The 22,563-nt window shown below is 42.9% G+C and overlaps 1 protein-coding gene across 1 annotated transcript in view; it reads right to left on the bottom strand.

Moving 5' to 3' along the window:
• SVOPL (SVOP like) overlaps positions 1-22,563 on the bottom strand; it is a 62,253-nt gene that overhangs the window by 9,858 nt on the left and 29,832 nt on the right. Inside the window, exons 9-13 of the mRNA XM_012806233.1 lie at positions 16,338-16,411; positions 14,652-14,863; positions 13,876-13,987; positions 13,088-13,169; positions 9,719-9,808 (exon numbers count right to left, since the gene is read on the bottom strand). Coding sequence (XP_012661687.1) covers positions 9,719-9,808; positions 13,088-13,169; positions 13,876-13,987; positions 14,652-14,863; positions 16,338-16,411 — 570 coding nt within the window. The remainder of the gene's footprint in view (positions 1-9,718; positions 9,809-13,087; positions 13,170-13,875; positions 13,988-14,651; positions 14,864-16,337; positions 16,412-22,563) is intronic.

Raw genomic sequence — 22,563 nt, 5'->3', positions numbered from 1 at the left:
TTGTGGTATGTGCCTATAGTCCCAGCTAGCTGGGAGGCTGAAGCAGGAGGATCATTAGCGCCCAGGAGTTTGAGGTTGTTGTGAGTTATAATCATGCCGCTGCACTCCATCCCAGGTGACAGAACAGAGAGGGAGGGGAAGGGAAAAGAGGGGGAGGGAAGAACCTACAATAATAAAGATTGAAGTAGATGTGTCACAAGAGACTGAGCAGAGGCAGCCACAGAGGTGGGATAAATCCCACAGAGAGCAATTGCTGGAAGCCCGCAGAGGAACAGTGGTGCCATAGGGAGTGTGTGGCCAGCAGTCCTCCAAGTGGAGGGAGGGAGATGAGCGATGCAAATGGCCTTCGGGGTTAGAGGGAAGGAGGCTGCAGAGACTAATTTTGGTGGCATAGAGATGGTGCCAACAGGCTAGAGGGGTTGAGGGGACAGTAGGAAATGGGGAGGAGAATGAAGCTTTTGGAGGACTTTGGCTTGAGAGAGGAGATAGCCAACAGGGCTGAGTCCACGGGTTTTAAGCTGTGGATTCCGAAACACATTAAAATGGTGACTAGAAGCATTCAGCAAGGAAGGATAGACTGAAAGCACAGGAGGGATACAATTAGAAGTCAAAAAAACTGCAGAGACTCAAATGAGAAACCATTCCGAATGCGTCTGGAGGCTGGCTGTTTAAAAGTCAGCAGACAAAAAGATCAATAGCCTTCTAAATACAGATGACTATTCATAACGTTAAAATAGAAGTTGTAACGAAAGAAAACACTCTGTTGACGATAACAGAAAGCCATGAAATGCCTGGGAATAAACGAGATGTACAGAATCTATTTGGAGAAAACTATAAAAATCCCAGCAAGGGGCACAGAAGGCAATTGAACAAATGAAGAAACAAATCTTGTTCTTAGGTAGACAACATTGTAAGAAAAAAGTTCAGTTTTCCTAAGTTAGCTAATACATTTAATGGATTAAAAATTGAAATCTTACTAGGATCTGGGCAGACACGGGGGGCAGCAACGAAATGATTCTAAAGCTTATTGGACAGACAAGAGCGATGAGGTGAGCTCTGAACACACAGTTCTGAAAATGTGCCCTACAGCTCATTAGGGTAATGAAAAGAACATGACAGTGACAAAACCCGACAGATCGCTGGGCTAAAACAGTGAGCTAGAAATAGGCCAAGTAATCGTGGAAACATAAGCAAACAGACACTTCTAATCCACGAGTAAAAAATGGATTTTTCAATAAATAGTGTTGAGACAACCAGCTTGCCGTTTGGGAAATCATAAAGCTGTTTGTTGCATCAGACCTTGCACCTCAATAAACTCCAATGGCCTGAAAGAGGGCTCAGCAGGGATTTCTGGGTCAGAATGTGGCATGCATTCATGTCATACATTTTTTTTAATTAAAAACAATTTTCTTTTTATGGAGACAGAGTCTCACTGTGTCACCCAGGCTGGTCTTGAACTCCTGGCCTCAAGCAGTTCTCCCACATTGGCCTCCCAAAGTGCTGAGATTTCAGGCATGAGCCACTGTGCCCGACCACTTTGTGAAAACTGAGTAATTTGGATGCGATTTGAACACTCCTATGTGTATGTTATATGTTAATAGAAAGTTTATCTTCTTTTCTACTCCTCAAAAAAATTTTAAAAAGCTTACCTTCCCCTCTTCCCCCTGCAAAACAGAAGAGGCCACAGAAGGCCTGGAGGAAAAGAGAGGTATAACGTTCATAATCCTAATCACAGAACCCAGAAACTACACAGGGAATATTGATATGGTGATTGAGTGTCTGTGTGTTTAAGGAAGAACATAAACAAGATTGAAAGACAAACGGAAAATCTTTGCAGTATGATTACAAAATGAAGAATATTTGCAATATACCAGAAAAAATGGTTAAAAATAGACACACACACACAAAGTCCTCTATTATATGTGTGTATGTATGCATACATGTATATAGATATTTGAAAGATTCTCACAAATTAATGTTGCTTTTGTTTCTAAAGAAACACGGTCTTGTTATGTTGCCCAGGCTGGTCTTGAACTCCTGGCCTTGGGTGATCCTCTCATGGCCTCCCACACGCTGGGGTAACAGGCATGTACCACAGCACCCAACCCACAAATCAATGTTTTTGTTGTTTGGTTTTTTTAGAGACAGAGCCTCACTTTGTTGCCCTCATTAGAGTGCTGTAGCATCACAGCTCACAGCAACCTCCAGGTCTTGGGCTTAGGTGATTCTCTTGCCTCAGCCTCCCAAGTAGCTAGAACTATAGGCACCCTCCACAACACCCAGCTGTTTTTTTGTGGCAGTTTGGCTGGGGCCGGGTTTGAACCTGCCACCCTCAGTATATGGGGCTGGCACCCTACTCACTGAGCCACAGGCGCCACCCCCCACAAATCAATGTTTTAAAGACCAGACTGAAAAATTGGCAAGTGTCTGAATGGCAAACTAAAAAAAGATAAAATTCTCAATTAAAATATGAAGGGAACATTCAGTATAATTTCTAATAAAAGAAATGCTAATTATAATAACAAAGAAGTATCATTTTTATTGCCAGTGGGATTGGCAAAGATAAAAGACAAAGAAAGCCATTTGGCAGCAGTTTGAAATGGCAGGGCTCTCATGCCTTAGCTCCCCAAAGAGCACCATAGCACCACCATGTGCCAAAATGTAGAGCAGGCAGACCCTTGACCTTCCAATTCAATTTCTAGGAATTTAAGGAGATAATTGCATAGTTCGATAAAAATGTGAGCACAAGGATTCTCATTACTGTTGCTTATGTTAGAAAAATATCTGAAATAGGTTAGATATTCAACAATACAGAACTGACTAATCAAAATACAGCTTTTGAATTATACATACAGTAAAATATTTTCCAGTATTAAACGGGCTTGTTTTTTTTATGTTTGTAGACACAAATAATGTCTGCAACATAAGTGCAACAAAGTTATAAAAAGTACTGTCTGTGAACCAGGATACTTGGGTACATTATATATGCGTGTTTATATATACATAGAAAAATATATGAGAAGAGCCTCATTAAGATATATATATTTGTTATATTTAAGTAATGAAATATTAGGTAGAGAATTTTAATTCTATTTTGTAAGTGCTCGTGTTTTCAATGTGGAAGGAAAACATCACATGTGGTCAAAGGCGCCTTTGGAAATCTCTTATCACTTAAGAAGGTAATAAGAACAAACATATTTGAGTCACAAGATCCTCTCCTTGACCAAGTGAGCCTTGTTCCTGTGAGCTTTCTTGTTGACTAGGTCTCAACCTTGGTGTGGAGATTTGTTTTTGTTTTTGTTTTGTTTTTTTTGAGACAGAGTCTTGCCCTATCACCTATCCAGAGTGCAGTGGTATAATCATAGCTCACTGCAGCCTCTAGCCAGAGTGCGATGGCATAGTCATAGCCCACTGCAGCCTCCAACTCCTGGCTCAAGTGATCCTCCTGCCTTAGACTCCCGAGTAAGTGGAACTACAGATAGTAGGTGTGTACCACCACGCTCAGCTAATTTTCTCTATTTTTAGTAGTGACAGGGTCTTGCTCTTGCTTATCTTGAGCTCCCGAGCTCAAGCAAGCCTCCTACCTCAACTTTCCAGAGTACTAGGATTACAAGCATGAGCCACCGTGTAGCCCTGGCCTAAGGACTTGAACAAACACTAACACAGTTGTAAGAGGCCAAGGCCACATCCCTAGGATGACCCTAATCACTCTTATGGCACCTGCCTGAGAAAACTCAAGGCTTCCAGAAGAATTTGTTTGTTCCAGCCAACACCTGCAGACAGGGCCGCCATCCCCCAGCCCCTGCGGAAGGGCAGGAGCCCAACTTTGGCAAGAGGCAGTTAGCAAACCCAGATGGGTTTCACATGGACCAACATCCTCTGCAGATATTTGTAACTTTTTACTTCCCTGACTCTGCTCAAGCCTCTGCCACCCACCACCCCATTCTCTCTTTAAAACACCCAATCACCTCCCTCAGCTCACACAGGATTTCTCTCCCACAATAGCTGGTACAGATTAAAACCTGTCCTTATCTCTTTCACCAGTGCCAGGCTTTGTTTACCCTTGACAACTTCCAGTTTCTCAGTAAGTCCATTACTTATTGGAAATCACTTAGGAAAATATTAAATGGGGCAGTCCCTGTGGTTCAGTGGGTAGGGCGCCGGCCCCATATGCCAAGGGTAGAGGGTTCAAACCCAGCCCCAGCCAACTGCAACAACAACAAAAATAGCTGGGTGTTGTGGTGGGCGCCTGTAGTCCCAGCTACTTGGGAGGCTGAGGCAAGAGAATCCCTAAGCCCAGGAGTTGAAGGTTGCTGTGAGTTGTGATACCACAGCACTCTACCAAGGGAAATAAAGTAAGACTCTCTCTCTACAAAAAAAAAAAAAAAAGAAAGAAAGAAAGAAAGAAAGAAAAGAAAATATTAAAAGGATATATTTTTATTCCCATTAACTTGTGAAGTTCTGTGTCACCTGTGGACTGACTCATTGTTTTCAATGTTTCAGGAGAAGGTCAAGCATTTGATAGAACAACAACTTCATTGTTCAGCTATGACAATTAAATTAGGATTTTTTGAGGTCTTTGAAAGATGAGGAGTTGCCTTTCATCCTTATTGAAAGCAGACTTTTTTGTACTCTGGGATGCCAAAGGAGGCAGATTGCTTCAGCTCAGGAGTTCAAGACCAGCCTGAGCAAGAGCAAGACCCCATCTCTACTAAAAATAGAAAAACTGAGGCAAGAGGATCTCCTGAGCCCAACAGTTGGAGGTTGCTGTGAGCTATTCTGTCTACCCAGGGCGACAGAATGAGACTCTGTCTCAAAAAAAAAAAAAAAAAAACTAGATTTTTTTTTTTTTGGCCAGGGCCAGGTTTGAACCCACCATCTCCAGTATATGGAGCCAGTGCCCTACTCCTTGAGCCACAGGCACTGCCCAGTAGATTTTGTGTGTGTGTGTGAAAATATTTTACACAATCAGGTTTACCATCTTTCTCAATATCTTTATACCATCTTAGAAAGACTTTTTCAGAATTCTGAAATCTCTCTTTTCGTGTCAACAGTATGTGGCAACATGAAATTAGCCTTGTAAGCTTGTTTCTCCCCTGATCCCTTTCAATTTACTCTCTATAGCAACCAAAGCGATCTTTTAGAAAAGGTCATATTTCTCATCTGAGAACTCTGAAATTATTCCCCACTGTTCCTAAGATAAAATCCAAAGTCCTCGATGTGCCAAGAAGGTACATTCGGTATCTGCGCTTCTCTCCACTGGGCTCACCCGGGCTCGTTTCTGTTCCTGGAACATGCCAATCTCTGTCCCACCATAAGGCCCGTGTGCCACCTGTCATCCTACTTGCAGGCCTATTTCCCTTTACACCACCGTCAACTCCTCTTACTTCAGATCTCAACCGCCACATCACCTTTCCAGAGAAAGGACTGGCCTGGAAAAGCCTGTCTGTCACTCCTTTTACTCATCACATTACCTCTGAAGCACTAATCACAGTCTGAAATTATCTTAAATTACCTGCATATTTCTAAAGTAGCCAACTTGATTGTAAGATTCTCAAGGGCAGGCACCATGTGGTGGTGTGTTGCCATAGAAGTAAGAGCTGGCTCTCAAAAGACCAATTGAGAGCTCTGATTTATAGCAATAGCCAATGTCCTCAGTGTAAAAAACTAACACTGTGGCTAATTTCAAACAACAATGTGAGGTTAACCAGCTTGCAAATTTTACTGAAAATGTAACGATCAGCTTTCACAAGCCTCTCCAGGCCTACACCACTGGCAATTTGTCTCACTTATTTACTATTGCAAAAAATAGAACTAGGGCTATGCCAGGCACAGAGTTTAAGAGTTCAATAAATGTTGAACATTTGATTGGAATAAAGTTATTCTCAATTCCTCAATTCTATACCATCAAATATAGATTATAATTAATTGAATTCTTTTTGGTGGTTTTCTTTTCTCTTCTCTTTTCTTTTTTTGAGACAGAGTCACCTATTGTCCCAGGCTAGAATGCCCTGGCATCCGCCTAGCTCACAGCAACCTCAAACTCCTGAACTCAAGCAATTCTCCTGCCTCAGCCTCCTGTGTAGCTGGGACTACAGGTTAGACTGTCTCATTTGACAAGACACCATCTTAGGTGTGGCCACAAGAGAGGGGCCTTGGTTGTGTTACTCATGCCCTGCACCCCTCACAGGTGTGGCCATGCACCCTGGGGCTGCAAGGGCCTGTGCTGCAAACCCAGGGTGAAGCCCACAGCTGTGGATATGCCAGATGGACGAACCAACCCTCGTAGGCACCAGCAGTTCCACACCACTGAATCCAGGGATGCTTGGTGTTATGAACTAAATATTTGTGTCCCCTGATATGTTGAATTCCTAATGCCTGATATGATGGTACATTATTACATTTGGGGGCAAGGCTTTGGGCTCATGGGTGGAGCCCTCATGAATGGCACTATGAATGGGACTGGTGCTTTTTAGAAAAAGACCATACAGCTCTCTCTCACCTCCCTCTGCCTTCCTTCTCTCTCCTCTGTCTTCCCCCTCACTCTTCTCTCTCTCTCTCTTCTCTTCCCCACTCTCTCCTTATCTCTCTCCTCCTTGGTGCTGCTCTGCAGCCTCCCTTTCCCCACCAATAAAAACTTTTCCTACAAAAAAAAAAAAAGAAAGAAAAAGATCATACAGCATTCTTTCCACCTCTTTCTGGATGTGAGGACATAACAAGAAGGTAGCCGTCTACAAGCCAGGAAGAGAGCCCTCACCAGAACCCAACTGTGCAGGCCACCTGATCTTGGACTTCCAGTACTTGCTATAGCAGCCTGAACTGATTAAGACACCCAGCTAGGGCTACAGCACCTGACTGCTTGAAATTCCCCAGAATAAGAAAGGAGGCAGTCCCTGATTTACTGATAGAGACCTTGTGCTGATCCCTCTGTAATTAAGTGAGTCTTTAATCCTTTAACAGTAAAATTCCCCTTGTTTCCTTGAACCACATACTCATGACCCCTATTATTTCTACTGTCAACTAAACATCTTGAGACATTCATTTTATTATTTTATTTTACTTTATTTTTTGAGATAGAGTCTCACTTTGTCACCCTTGGTAGAGTGCTGTGGTGTTACAGCTCACAGCAACCTCAAACTCTTGGGCTCAAGCAATTCTCTTGCCTCAACCTCCAAAGTAGCTGAGACTACAGGAACCCACCACAATACCCAGCTATTTTTAGAGGTGGGAGGGTCTCACTCTGGCTCAGGCTGTTCTCAAACCTGGGAGCTTAAGCAATCCACCGGCCTTGGCCTCCCAGAGTGCTAGGATTATAGGCGTGAGCCACTTCGCCCAGCAAGACATTCATTTTAAAAGAAGCGTTTGTATTAGACTTAATATAGTCATTCAAATGTGGAAGCATATTACTGAGTGATATATGTAAACATTTTACGTTAACTGGTTTAACAGCTTGTTTTAGGGCAAAAGAATAATGAGAGAAGGGGTGGGGGAAGGGTGGGAAAGAGAGAAAAGGAGGAAGAATTAAATGAATCAGCATCTCTGGGTGGAGTCAAGGAATCTTTCAATTATGAAGTTACTCTAGTAACTCTGATAAGCGCTAAAGTTTTAGAACCACCTCAAAGGGAAGGCAGACTGATTAGCCCACAGCAGTCATACCAATCCACCTGTCAGCTTGGAGCATCTCACCCCATCCCCTACCTAGGCAAATATCCTAAGAACACACACAAAACTTCCCAGATTCTAAACCTCCCAATTCAAACCTGTTAAGGAACGAAAAACACCCCAATTGCATAGTGATTGATACATGGGTTCCTACAAAAGTTTTGAGACAGACTATTATGGTCCATTATTCCACTTCTCAGAAGCACAGTTGACAGGGTCTTTCTGATTCACTCGTGCGAGTTTCAACGTGCTCGGCTTACCAGTGTTGCTGGGATGGCTTCATTTGTTTCCATCTGTGCGAATTTTATATTTCTTGTTTTTTTGTGCATCTCCAAACTTTTGTAATGACCCACATATAACTCAACTGGACTTAAAAAATATTTTTCCTATTGAGAAATATTTATTTGAATGGCATTTAGTCCTGATTGTTATTGATCACTGTGGTCATTATTTGCTAACATTTTTTGAGAGCTTACTATGTATCCAACATGGAACTAAGTGTTCCACATTACTAATCTCACTTAATCCTCAGAACAAACCTCTGTAGCAGGTGCTATTATTGATTTCCACTTAACAAATGAGCATAGCAGAGAAACACAATTGACAATTATAAAAAACTGAGAACCCACCCAGCTATAGGAGACTGAGCAAAGCAGGGCCTTGTGGCCCTGGGAGACCTGGGGGGTTCTTCCCCGATGCACACACCTGCCAAAAGCAGTGTGGCTCCCGGGAGAAACGGCTGCAAATGCCCCAGGAAGTGTTCTGGATGGTTGAGAACCAAGACACCCAACTCCTAATGAAAGCTTGAGGAATAAACTAGGCTTCATCTGGTCACCTGGTAAAAGGGTCAATCTTTTATTACTTTCTTTCTCTATTAGGTTCTTTGCTAAAAATGATAAAATAAGTATAAAGGAATTTTGAAAGGCAAAAACACCAGATAAAAGCTGCCTCAATTTTTTTTTTATAGATAGATGCAGAAAATGCTCTCAAGATAATTAAAAAATAGTAGAAACAAAATCTCTCGGTTAAATTTTAAGAAATCTGTGCTAAAGTCTACTCATCCCTTGACAACTTTTTCTCTGAAAAGCTCACCCTCACCTCCCCCAGCCGCATTTGCACATGACCCTGACCCTTGGCTGCAGCTGGTTTAGCTCAAGCATGGACAACTGACGAGGCCTGGCCAACTAGAGCCCCTTTCTAGACATCTGGGGGAACTAATCAGTATCTTCTGGCAGTCATAGCTAAGGACACATGTATGGGATTCAGGGGGCTGCCATGTACACAGGCAAGCATGACACACTGGTCTTTGGGGAGAGAGGAGCAAAGCTTACAGGCTCAGGAGATGAGTGACCAGGGCCCAACAAGCCTGGGTCCCTGTCGGCCCCCTACTTCCTAGATCAGGCCCTCCCAGGCACCAGCTTCATTCCTGCCCTTTTTTCCCCCACTGTAGCCAGAGCAAGTGGATTCTGTTTCTTATGGTCAAAAAGGACTGACCAGTGCAGAGGGGCAAGATGTATAGCGCCCTCCAGCTTGCCATGTCTGCCTCTGTTGTCTCTCCTGAAATAAGGCCTCATCTGCAGTCCCAGGTCACCCCTAGGTCTTATCCCAGCCTGTGCCTGGCTTGCCTGTACCTAATGCCACCTCCCTGCACCTCAGCTCAGCCTCCTGCACTCTCTCTCTCTGATCTTCATTTGCCCACCTGGACAACTGACTGGACAATAAGCCTAACTCAGGGTTAGAGCCATGGTCATCCCACTGCCCAGGCTCCTGCATCATCCACCATTTTTGCGTCTTCCTCCAACAATACCCAGTTTAAAGCTGAGCAAAGCCCAAGTGCATTGCAGTGCAGTGCATGCCGCTGGCCGACTGGGCGCCTGGTTGCAGACCTTTAACCTCTTTCCCTATCAAAATCCAAACAATGGGGAAATGGCACCTTAAGAAAATTTGTGAAGTCAACAGAAAGCCTTGGTTATATCCTTGACCTAAGTGGACCTAGGGTCCCTCTTTCTGCCCTTCCCTCAGACTCACTCTCCCAGTAGACACTTCTTGGCTGTACCTGGGATATAAATGGCGCCACCATTGCACCAATGCGACACAGGGAGCCGCTGGTTCCCATCCCCAGGGCGCGCGTGGTGGTGGGGTAGACCTGCAGGGGAAGCACAGAAAGTGCCCGTCAGTGCGGGTCTCCTGCCCAAGCCCTCCTCTCTCCCCTGCCCAGGCTTTGCTCTATGTAGAAGAACAAACAGACTCAGAATTCAGAGGACAACTTTGAATTTTCATAGCAATAAATATCAGCAAAATATAAACACTTAGAACTTATCTTTTAAAGGAACAAATTCCAAAAATATATATTTAGTTGAATTATTTTAAATATAATTTTAGATAGATAAGCTCTGGAATCAGATAGATTTCCACTTCAGAGCTGTGAATGTTCTACTGAATGGGAAAAAAAAAAAAATCCCCAAAGAGTAATGATTTGATGAAATGTTTAATATAGATACAGTGAAAAGAACTGACCAGAAGGCTAGGCAGCTGCCCTACCATTCCTAACTATTAGAATTAGTAACTATCAGAATAGCTACCATTCACAACTATTTTCTTTTTTCTTTTCTTTTTTTTAAAGACAGGGTCTCATTCTGTCACCTCCCATCTCATCTCATTCTCCTGAGTAGCTGAGGAATACAGGTATGTCCCACCATGCCCAGCTAATTAAAAAAAATCTTTTTCTTTTAGAGATGGGGTCTTGCTATGTTGCCCGGGCTGATCTCAAGTGAACCTCCCAGGCTGCTGAGATTTTATAGGCACGAGCCACCATACCTGGCCATATTCTACTTTTGTACTGCAACTTTTTTACATTTGTAATAGAACCTCATTAACTGATACTTCTTTTTTTTTTTTTTTTTTTTGAGATAGAGTCTCACTATGTCGTCCTGGATAGAGTGCCTTGGCATCACAGATCATGGCAACCTCAAACTCTTGGGCTTACGCAATTCTCTTGCTTCAGCCTCCCAAGTAGCCGGGACTACAGGTGCCTGCCACAACACACAGCTATTTTTTGTTGCAGTTGTCATTGTTGTTTAGCTGGCCCAGGGTCAGGTTCCAACCTGCCAGCCTCAGTGTATGTGGCTGGCACTGTAACCACTTGCTATGGGTACCAAGCCTGGCACTTCTTTGATGCAAAATTCTTATAGGAATTGGTAGAAATTTAGTAAATCTGCAAGTTTTAATAAATTATAAGGAAAATACTTTATAGGAAAGTATGATTTCTCAAAATGTTGAAACTTTTAAAATGCTATCTAATACAAAACAGTTTTTATCAACTCATTAAAGCAAAGTATGTAGCCACTTTAGTAAGCCACATCTTGTTAGTCCCCATCTGTCAAATTCAAAAAATAAGATACTTCCCTGCCTCAAAGGATACTTCTATACTTACAGGAGAAGGCCTAGGAGTGGAATGTCTGTATAGGAAACATTATTTATTTGTTATTTTCTGAAAATTAAAGTTGCTGACTATAATTTAAAAAATGGAGTCAGATGTATAATGATATCATTTTCTTTGATATAATACTGAAGTCTTTTCTTCATCTTTTGAGGTCATCAGAGAGATGGAATAATAGACAGCTATCGGTTTTAGGTACAACTCTTTGAAATTTTTTAACAATAGATATAAAAAAAAAAAAAACACTTAGAAATGACCCTTGAAATCAGCAAATTCCAAAACACAAAGTCAATTGAGTATTCCAAACATGATTCTAGAAGCACACCACATTATTAGATTTTTTTTAGGTTCATATATATTCATGAGATAATTTTAGATTTTGTTCATGAAACTAAATGAAGTATTACATATACTTCAAATATCTCGTAATTTTCTATTTTTATCTGTGTGTGAGGGGAAGATTACCTTTCTCTGTGGCTTCAGTGCTTTTTCACGTGTCAAATCTTTAACTGGAATGGACTTTTCCATTTCCCAGATGAGAAGGAAGGCAGCTTTATCAGTCCCTGCAGTGCGGTTTCCTCTAGCTCCACAGATTACAAAACCAGTTAAAATACTCTTAAGTTCCCTATGCAAATATTGTTTCATTTCTAGGAATATTAGATTTCTAAACTGGGGAGTATATTCTCTAGTTACCTTAAGCAGTACCTTCCGTATAGTAGATGTATAAATTCAATAAATAAATGAATAAAGAATCAGTGAATTTTATATTAATATTTTAGCTACATGGAGCAAATAACAGGTGGAGGAGGAAGTGATCTTCAAAAGACTAAGGACAAAAAATACATTCTAATTTAACAAGAGAAATGGAGCCAGGTATGGTGTCTCACACCTTCTAACCCTAGCACTCTGGGAGACTGAGGCAGGTGGATTGCTTGGGCTCAAGAGTTCAAGACCAGCTTGAGCAAGAATGAGACCCCATCACTGCTAAAAAGAGAACAACGGAATTTAAAAATTTGTACCCTCATGTTGATTTGAAATTAAAAAATTAAATTTAAAAAAAAAAAAAAAAACTAACCGGGCATAGTGGCAGGTGCCTGTAGCCTCAGCTAATCAGAAGGCTGAAGCAAGAGGATTGCTTAAGCCCAGGAGTTTGAGGTTGCTGTGAGCTATGACACCATAGCACTCTACACAGGGCAACAGAATGAGAATATGTCTCAAAAAAAAGAGCGAGAGAAATGGGGAACTTTGCATTTTAACAGCAACGAGTTGCCACCTGACTGTCTCACTTGGAGAAGCACACTGTTAGAGCAATGAGTTTTCCTTCACATGCACGCTATCCAGTGAGATTGGCCATTAGTAGACTGAGTGGGAGAGGGGAAAATCCGTGTCAAATACAGGCAGGCCCCGGATACAAACAAGATAGGTTCTGTAAGTTTGTTCTTAAGTTGAATTGCATTTAAGTTGGAACAGGTGCATTTACCTATTACCTAGTGAGTCAGATGTTCGTAACTTACTGTAACAGCCTCCCTTTGTAAGTGCAAGTTGTATGTAAGGCCGCTGTTTATAACCTGGGGACTGCCTGTAAACCTTGTGGGTTTTTTTTTTTTTGAGACAGAGCCTGAAGCTGTCATGCTGGGTAGAGTGCCGTGGCACCACAGCTCACAGCAACCTCCAACTCCTGGGCTTAAGCGATTCTCTTGCCTCAGCCTCCCAAGTAGCTGGGACTACAGGCACCCGCTATAATGCCCGGCTATTTTTTGGTTGTAGTTGTCACTGTTGTTTGGCAGGACCCGGGCTGGATTTGAACCTGCCAGCTCTGCTGTATGTGGCCGGCACCTTAGCCACTTGAGCTACAGGTGCCAAGCCCTTCTGTTGTCTTTTTAAAAGTCCCCAGAAGCCAGAGATGCCTTACCTCTGGATGGACACTCTCCATGAGCAGCTCACCTTGCACTCCCTGACGTAACCAGCCCCTTGAAGGAAACTAACCTCAGCTGTGTAAATGTAGATGGTGTTGAAATTTGCTGCCACCAAAGCCCTCAGCGTGAAGAGGAAGCCAGTCAGGCCAGCACTGGGGAACAGGAAGCAGGAGAATGGGAAGTTAGAAGGCAGTGTGAGGACCCCACGGGCTCAGTTCAGCTGTATCCACCAAAAGCTTAGAGCCCAGGGGAGGGGCTGCTTTTCAATTAGCCCAATGGTGGGGTCCTGAGGCAAACCTCCTCCCAACTCTACACCAGGCCCTCTCCATTCCCTCAAAGGGGCTGTTCCAGCTTGACCTCCAGATTAGCACACCTGTTGCCCTTACCCCCTGGAAAATGGTACAATTTGCAGCATCAATGATGTATATTACAGCCCAGGCCCCTCTAGGCCTGCAAATTAAGAATGAAATGAATTTTCACACCACAGCTGTGATCATTATTTAAATCACTCAACTCCCTTGGAGTTAATCCAAATAACTTGGTTAACAACTACAGTCCCACTTCTCCAGGAAGCATGATATAATGACCCTAAATATTTTGGTGGGTAGAGTGAGGACACCAGGACTGGTGTCCCTCTCTTGCACTCTCTAAGAAAGGGCAGGCTCAATAGGAAGAGGAACGGGGAGTGGAAGGCACCAGGCACCATCCTTCCAGTCAAACAAGCTGCCCATTCTTTGCTTACCTTGGGAAAAGGGACTGTCCCTTCTCCCATTGTATTGAGCACCATGGGTCAGGAGACCCTATTTTCAAACTATGGCATAGAACTTGCTTGTTTTGAAGCAACCAAAGAGAAAATACCTTGAAGTGCAAATATTGAGGAGAAGGAAGAACAAAGCTGTGCATCCCATGGTGATGGACAGGGTCAGCCGTCTGCCCAGGAAATTAATGCCCAGCATATTCAAAGGATTCACTGGGAAGCAAACAGCAAGACAATTTCTGAAGACTTGGAATGCAAGTGGCATATATCAGTGCTGGCATGGACTCATCCTTGTCATCTCAGAAAAAGCAACTTCATCCAAACCTCTTGAGCATTCCAGCCAAAACCTAGCCCTGTTGCTGTCATAGCTCCTTCAACAGACTTTCCCACGTGGGTTCAAGACGGACAGGCGCTGGTGCCCGAGATGCTTATCATATCACATATGTCTGTTGCCAACTTGCTAGACCTTTATTTTGAACACTTTGTACTGTTTTCCATCAAATTCAAGGTGCCAGTGCTTTTCAAGTACCATCATTTTATGTCTACTAAAACAGAAATAATGTTACCAATTGAAAGCCGCAAAGCCGCAAGTTGTCGTGAGACATCCCAATTTCAGAGATGTTAAAATGTAAAAAAAACAAAAATACATCTCGGAACTGATATAATACAGGAACTCAAAACTCTGCCCCCTCCACGCTTCTCTTCCCCTACACCAATCCAAACTGGAGACAGGTCAGCCTGATGTGGGGACTTGTTCTATTCTCCTAGGCAGGAACCATGTCATAGGGTCACACTTCTCTCCTCTGAGACTAAGGCTCCATTGCACATACCCCACCCAAAACAGAGGAAGGCATCCACCAGTCAGAGGAACACTTACAAGCAATTTCACCGATGGTGCTGATGATCATGGTCTGGTAGTCTGAGGGGGCAAACATGTGGCAGTAGCAGGGGCTCTGAGTCTCCTCCAAGTGCCCCCCAGCCTCCACCACCGTTGACTTCGACTTCAACTTGGACCCACAGACCAGGTCCCTCTCCAGCAGCTCGGCACTGGCCAGGATAATCCCATAGTAGGCAAATGAGATTCCCAACCTGGAAGTGAGAGAAGAACATGGATAGCAAACGCTATGGCAGACCTGGAGGACCGATGGGTAGCACCCTGAGAGGTGGGGAGGTGGACAGGGCATCCGGAACGGGAGGCACAGGATACAGAAAGGCAGAGGAACAGAGAGCCCAGCTCACGCACCACGAGTAACATTCACATCAGTGTCTTTGGGGGAAAAAACACCTGCATCTGTCGGGTATACACTCAGAAGTGGAATTCCGGGGCCATATGATACACATATTTTCAGATACCAACAAACAGTTTTCCGAAGTAGTTGTGCTAATTTGAACCCTAATCAGCTATGTATGAAAGTTCCAATAGTTTACATCCTTCCCAATGCTTGGTACAGTCAGGTTTTAATTCTGGAGAACTTGTGGATTTGTAGCAATATCTCATTGGGTTTTATTTTTTTTATTTATTTGAGATAGAGTCTCACTATGTCACCCTCAGTAGAGAGCCATGGGGTCATAGCTCACAGCAACCTCACTCCTGGGCTCAAGCAATTCTCTTGCCTCAGCCTCTTGAGTAGTTGGGACTACAGGCACCTGCCACAATTCCCGGCTATTTTTCAAGACGGGGTCTCTTATCTGGCTCAGGCTGGTCTCAAACCTGTGAGCTCAAGCAACCCATCTGCCTCAGCCTTGCAAGTGCTAGAATTACAGGTGGGAGCTACCACACCTAGCCTTCATTGGGTTTTAATTTGCATATCCCTGGGGACTTTAAGGCTGAGCATCTTTTGACATGTTTAGTTGGTGTAAATTTTTGGTCACGTGCCTGTTCATGTCTTTTGCCTATTTCTAAACAAGGTTGCCTATTTTATCTTGTTGTAAAAAAATTATATACCATAATATTACATATCATTATATCTCATAACTATATATAAATTTTTAGCTCTATACATTGCAAATTTCTTCTCCTAGTTGGTGGGATATCTTTCAGGTTCTTCATGCTATTTTATGGCACAGAGTTCCTAATTTAGTGTAGTAAAATTCAATCTTTTGTAATTTTTATAGTTAGCACGTTTTGTGTCCTATTTAGGAAATCTTTGCTTACTCTAGGTCTTGGCTGCACAGAAATGAATCACAGAAAGGACCACAAGAGTCTATTCCATTAAATTTGATTATTGGTGACTTTGAAGAATTAGCTCTATCATGTGGTGAGGGAAAAAGACCAGGCCACAAAAGGTTAGGTATTGAGCTTGTATGTTCATAAGGAAAGTTTAAAAAGTTTAAAAAGTTTGTAGACATTTAGGGCATTTTTCTCTTTTTAAAAATTGTATTTATTTTTGTTGATGATGGTGGTGGTGTTTGTAGAATATTACAGAATAAGACATAACTGGATTAATATTCAGAGTCTGTCTTGTGCTTCTCCCTAGCAGCACTCAGAGTGGATTGACTTAAGTGCGCTTCCTCTAAATGCCTGTTTTATTTAAAACTTGTTTTGAAATAATTACACTCTTACCATATGACCCAGATCTGTAATGTGGTCCGTAAATACTTAGCATCCAGTAGGTCTGCAAATCTTCCTCTTTTTTCCTGAGGTAGCAAAAGGGGGGGGGTCCAGAACACATTTAGCAGGATAAGGATGAGGGAAGGGGTCCCCATTTTAGGTCATAGGCGACAAGAAGAATGTGAGAGAGTGGTCAGTGAAATGACCCCTCAGCTCCCAGGAGAACCACTCACCCAAACCACAGAAAATTGTTTTCAACACATTCACCTCTGGCACTCAGTCTTTGGCGTTTAATTACCATTGGCAAGTACCAGAATTCACTGAACTTAAGATCCAGACCCTTTCACTCTTCCTTCCTCACCAATGCTGGTGAGGAGGTGGGCAGGGTAGGAGGGTACATAAAAAGTAACCATGATAGTGATAGGAGATTCTTTTAAAATCAACATTAAAGGTGAATCTTTCTAAGAGTAGAATGTGAACGTTTTAAAGCAATAACTGAGAAAATGACATGAAGGCTGTGTTGACCAGTTTGATGGAAGTATTTCAGATTGCATGTGAAAACCCCACACTGTACCCCAGAAGTGCATTAATGTACATAGTTACCATTCAATAAAAAAAAAAAAAAGAATAGAGAGAGAAAAAAGGCAAAAAAAAAAATCAATATTAAAATGAAAAATGTTGTATTAAAAAGGCATGAGGCTTGCATAAGAAAACAGTGGCATAAAATTGCAAGGTAGGTAGAATGCTGCAGGTTCGAGTTTGAGAAGGAAAGAGGGAGGAAGGAGGCAGGGGGAGAAAGAAGAGGGAGGAGGGAGAAATAGTGGGAGTTGGAACGAGAAGGGTGGACGAGGGAAGAAGAGGAGGGAGAGAGAACTGAGAGAACTCCGTGCTGATCTCAGTGTTTCTGTCCTGGGTCTGATGCGCAAAACACACACCAAGACTGGCCAAGTCTGGGCACTCATGATCATACAGCTGTCCACAATTTTGAGTTAATTGTATCTGTCAACACTTTTTTTTGCAACAATGTTTATTTTTTATACTGCTGATAATCAAAATTTCATAGCCACTTAAAGATTATGTTCTAGTCCCTATAAAGCATGATGGCCTCCCTCATTGAATCATAGTTGCCTAGCAACTAATTAGTCCCCTGCCCCCAGTGCTTGTGCTGTAAGATGCAGTGGTTGAGTATCTTGGTAGGAAGGCAGAAGTTAGCCGATACCGCAAAAGTAGCTTCCTGAACTCTGAGCCCACAAGGGCTTAGTTCCAAAATACTGAAAATAAACTAGAATAATGGACTTGTTCTTAATTCTCTGGAAGTAAGCTCAGGTCTTCTGCTCCAAATTAGGTTGTGCTTGATAATTAGAGGATTTTATGAAGTTTGTTTTTTTTTTTTTTTTTTTGCAGTTTCTGGCCAGGACCTGGTTTGAACCCACCACCTCTGGCATATGGGGCCAGCGCCCTACTCCCTTGAGCCACAGGCCCTGCCCATTGATAATTAGGGGAAACACGCCCCAGAGCAATGTGCGACTACCTTACCAAAATACAACTATGAGTGTGGAGAAGGTTTGGGGTATTTAATGCTCATGATTGTCATGTTATTACTGAGCACACGCTACCTCACCCTTAACATGCAGGCCAGGTGGCAGTGGGATTGAAGGTGTTTATCATTAGTGATGTCCTGGGAAAACAGTCAGGGACACCCAGAGCAACCTCTTGCCTGCATAGAGGACACTCTGACATTACTTGTCCTGCTATGGCCCCACGGTCCCAGAGAGAAGGGTTTCAACAGAGGGATGCAGGGAGGCCTGTGGCTGCTCTAGACCCCTCGCAGTCACAGCAGAGCTGAGTACAGAGCAGGCTTCCCATGGCCGTGCCAGCCCTGTAAGGCTGTGAACAGGCAGCTTTTCTCTGTTCTGTGTCCCTGCTTTGTACTCATTCCCCTCCTTGGTGGTGATACCTTCTCACTCTGCCAGATATCCTTGCATTTTGTCCTCTTCCTCCTCCTCCTATCGAAATTTGTACCAAGCCATGAATCTATACATTCACTTGCTCAAATGGCTGATTGATAAAGATTGTGAGAGGCCTTGAATGCCAGGATGAGGATTCTCTGGGCTTCAACTAGTACTGGGGGCCAGGGGTTCTTGATACCTGAGCAAGTGGGGTGGTGTGTGTTTGTAGAATATTCATCTAGCCAGTTGTGGAGGCTCACACCTGTAATCCCAGCACTTTGGAAGGAAAAAGTGAGAAGATCATTTGATCCCAGGAATTAGAGACCAGCTTGGGTAATAAAGTGAGACCCTATCTCTACAGAAAATAAGAAAAATTAGCTGAGTATGGTGGGGCACACCTGTAGTCCCAGCGACTTGGGAAGTTGAGGTGAGGGGATCATATGAGCCCAGGAGTTTAAGGTTGCAGTGAGCTATGATGTTGCCACTGCACTCCAGCCTAGGTGACAGAATAAGACTCTGTCTCAAAAAAAAAAAAAGAGAGAGAAAAAGAAAAAGAATATTCATCTGACAGTATTGTGCTAGGTAAAATCACAGGGACATGAGGCAAAGAGGGGGCTGTGTCAAAGAAAGAGAATGTCTGTAAAAGATATGCAAAATGTGAAACCACAATGGGACCTGGCAGCTGATGCGATAAGGCGGCTGGGATGAGCCAAACTGTTCCCTGCAGAGCGAGACAAGCATTAAATAAGAGCTGGTTGGGGACACGAAGTGAAATAAGCCAGGCACAAATCATTGATTCCACTTCTATGCAATATCAAGAACAGGCAAACACATAGAGATAGAAAGTGGAGTGGAGGGTACCAAGGGCAGGGGAGCTATTGCCTCATGGACACAGAGTTTCTGTTTGGGAAGGTGAAAAAGACGGTAGTGATGATTACATTTTGAATGTAGTTAATGCCACTAAATTGTATACTTAAAAATGGTTAAGGGCAGCGCCTGTGGCTCAGTGAGTAGGGCGCCAGCCCCATATACCAAGGGTGGAGGGTTCGAACCCTGCTCTGGCCAAACCACAACAAAAAATTGCTGGGCATTGTGGTGGGCGCCTGCAGTCCCAGCTATTTCCCAGCTATTGGGAAGCTGTGGCAAGAGAATCACCTAAGCGCAAGAGCTGGAGGTTGCTGTGACCTGTGAGGCCACAGCACTCTACTGAGGGTGACAAAGTGAGACTCTGTCTCTCTTTTAAAAAATGGTTAAAATGTTACATTTTGTTCTGTGCATTTAGCCATGAAAGAAAAAAGAGAGAGAGAGAAGAAGAGGAGGGGGAGGGGACAGGGAAGGGGAAGGGAGAGGAAGGGAAGGAAGAGAAAAGAAAAGAAAAGAAAAAAGACAAGAAAAGAAGAAGGAAGGGAGGGAGAGAGGGAAGAGAAAGAAGGAAATGAAACTGTTCAGAGGAGGAAAATGAGAAGTTCCGTTTTCAACATGGTCAGTGTGCAATGTACGTACTTGTCAGTTTCAGAATAAACCTTCTGTGGAGAGAGAAAGGTGGGAGCTGGGAGTGGGCTACTGTCAGGGCTGAGCACTGGGAGCTACAGCTAGTTTAGATCTCACATTAAGGATGTTTCTTGCTGTTCCTCAGAGAAATGGCTTCTTCAACCAGTTCACAAAGAACCCTATTAGAATAAGTGCCATTTAGCACTAAAGAAATTGGCATATACTGTTGGCAAGAGGGCTATGAAGCTATAAAACTGTTTCAGAGAACAAGCATGAAAACAAATGAGCCACACAGCCCAGAAAATAGAAGGGATGAACCAGATAGAACATACTAATTTTTAAAGTGCCATTTACAAAAGAATTTTTAAAAATTAAGTGGATAGGAATACACTTTATAAGAAATGTGCAGGACTTACATAAGTAGCTATAAAATGCTGCTGAGAAACATAAGGGAAATATACTTGTAGCAGGATAAGAGTACTCAGTATTCTAAAGCTATTGATTCTCTCTACACTGGCCTGCAACATCAAAAAAAAAAAATCCCAGTTAAACTCTCACAGGATTTTTGTTGAGAAAATGTGAGCAAACCTTGAAGTGACCAGAGTTGTTCTAGAAAAATAGGCCTGAGAAAATAGCTTAGAAAATATGAAAAAAGGGTGGCGCCCATAGCTCAATGGATAGGGTGCCAGCCACATGCACTGAGGCTGGTGGGTTCAAAATTTAGCCAGGGCTAAAAAACAACAATGACAACTGCAACAACAACAACAAAAATCGCCAGACATAGTGGCAGGCACCTGTAGTCCCAGCTACTTGGGAGGCTGAGGCAAGAGAATGGCTTAAGCCCAAGAGTTTGAGGTTGCTGTGGGCTGAGATGCCATGACACAGCAACAGCTTGAGACTCTCTCTCAAAAAAAAAAGAAAAGAAAAAAGATAGTTGACCAGGAGAATTTACTCTATCAAATATGAAAAATGTATTATAAAATACTGTAATTATAAGTCATATCAGACCAATAATAGACCTGTCTATCCTTTCCCTAACAATTTGAAATGTCATCTTTATCATATAATAAATCTCCACATATATTTGAATCTATAAATCATTAGAACAGAATATTCAAAAATAGATTCAAATATATAAGGGATGGATTTTTTTTTTAATCTGCGCAACTGGTTTGCCTTTTGCATGTGACAAAGATAGCTGTGTACCATGTTTCCTATACCCAAGTGAGCCCAGTAAACCAAATTTACTCTATAGAAAAGTGGAAACAAGGAGTAACTGGTGATAAAGACTGAGTTTGGAAACCAATGGAGAAGAAAAAAGGCAGTACTGAAAATAAGACTTAATAAGGCTAAAATACTAGCTTTAAAATAATGACTAATTTGGGGACACTTACAAATAAAGGGAAACAAATACTAGGCAAAAAGATTTGGAAGATCATAATTGGCAAGATTATATTGAAAGTACTTGTATTGTCCAGAAGACAGATAAAGGTACCAAATAATATTAGGTATTGTGGGAGGTAGATAGGCTGATCTCTCAGCAGAGCGCCTGGCCTCAATCCAGGGGAAAGCACAGCAGACGCACCATCCCTGGGGGCTCATTAAGACCACTGAAGATGAATGGAGCACAGCGGCCACCAAAAAGGGCAAAGTCGCTAAGACCATCCCTGTGGTCCAAGAGACAGGAGGCAGGCAGGGCTGAATCCTTTGAACTCCTGATTGGCCGTTAGATTAGAGAACCTGGCTGGCTTGCCCTGCAGGGATGAAACTGGTTCCCCCTCCTGCCCCCACGCCAGTGCTCAGTGGTTAAGGCGCCAGCCACATGCACTGGAGCTGGCGGGTTCGAACCCTGCCTGAGCCAGCTGAACAACAGTGACAACTACGACAAAAAATAGTCAGTCATTGTGGTGGGTGCCTGTAGTCCTAGCTACTTGGGAGGTTGAGGCAAGAGAATTGTTTAAGCCCAAGAGTTTGAGGTTGCTGTGAGCTGTGATGCCATGGCACTCTCTCCACCCAGGGCAACATAGTAAGACTCTGTCTCAAAAAAAAAAAGAAAGAAAGAAACTGGTTTTCCCCTCTCCCTTTCTAAATATGCCTATTGCCATTTGTTAACATACTCAGCCTTCCCCTCTATCCACCGTCCTGAGGACTTGGGATTCTTTTAACCCCATCTTTCGGCCTCTTTGCATTTTGCATATAGGCTTTGTGTCAGAGATCAGAAAAAGCCTTATGAAGAAGCCAGAGGATTGCTGCAGGGTGCCCCTGCCCCATGGGTGAGATAATGTGCACCTTTCTCCAGGAGTCTCAGACTGTGTGTCTTAAGCTGATGTATGTTCGTGAGTTTCCCCAACAACATTTCCTCTGCTGGCTCTCGATTGAGGTCGGCCTCGGGGGGCACCACCCTGACACGCATGTTTTCAATATTTAAGGTCTACTTCTTTAATTAAAAAGAGTGTATAAGTTTCAAGCCAATAGCAGGAAATATAGGGGAGGGAAAAGCAAACTCAATTAATCTAATAGAAGTTAAGAAAGGAAAAAAGGAAAGACATAGTTTAGAAATTCAAAAGAAGTGACAGAAGTCAAAATGTACTAGTAATCACAATTGATGTTAAGTGGATCAAACTCATTACTAAAAGGCACAGAAAACCAGACTGAGTGGGAAAAAACATCAATTATAGATTAGAAGAAATCCACAATGGTGAAAAATTAAGGACTGACTGGGAACACATAAACAATGGGTCTGTAGAGTAGTCAATTTTATAGACACAAAAAGTTGAATGGTAGTTTCCAGAGGCTGG

This window comes from Otolemur garnettii, unplaced genomic scaffold (assembly GCF_000181295.1).
Source record: "Otolemur garnettii isolate 467f Iridium unplaced genomic scaffold, OtoGar3 scaffold00049, whole genome shotgun sequence".
NCBI lineage: Eukaryota > Metazoa > Chordata > Mammalia > Primates > Galagidae > Otolemur > Otolemur garnettii.
The sequence above is the reverse complement of the archived record's forward strand: the minus strand, read 5'-3'. Positions and strand labels throughout refer to the sequence as shown.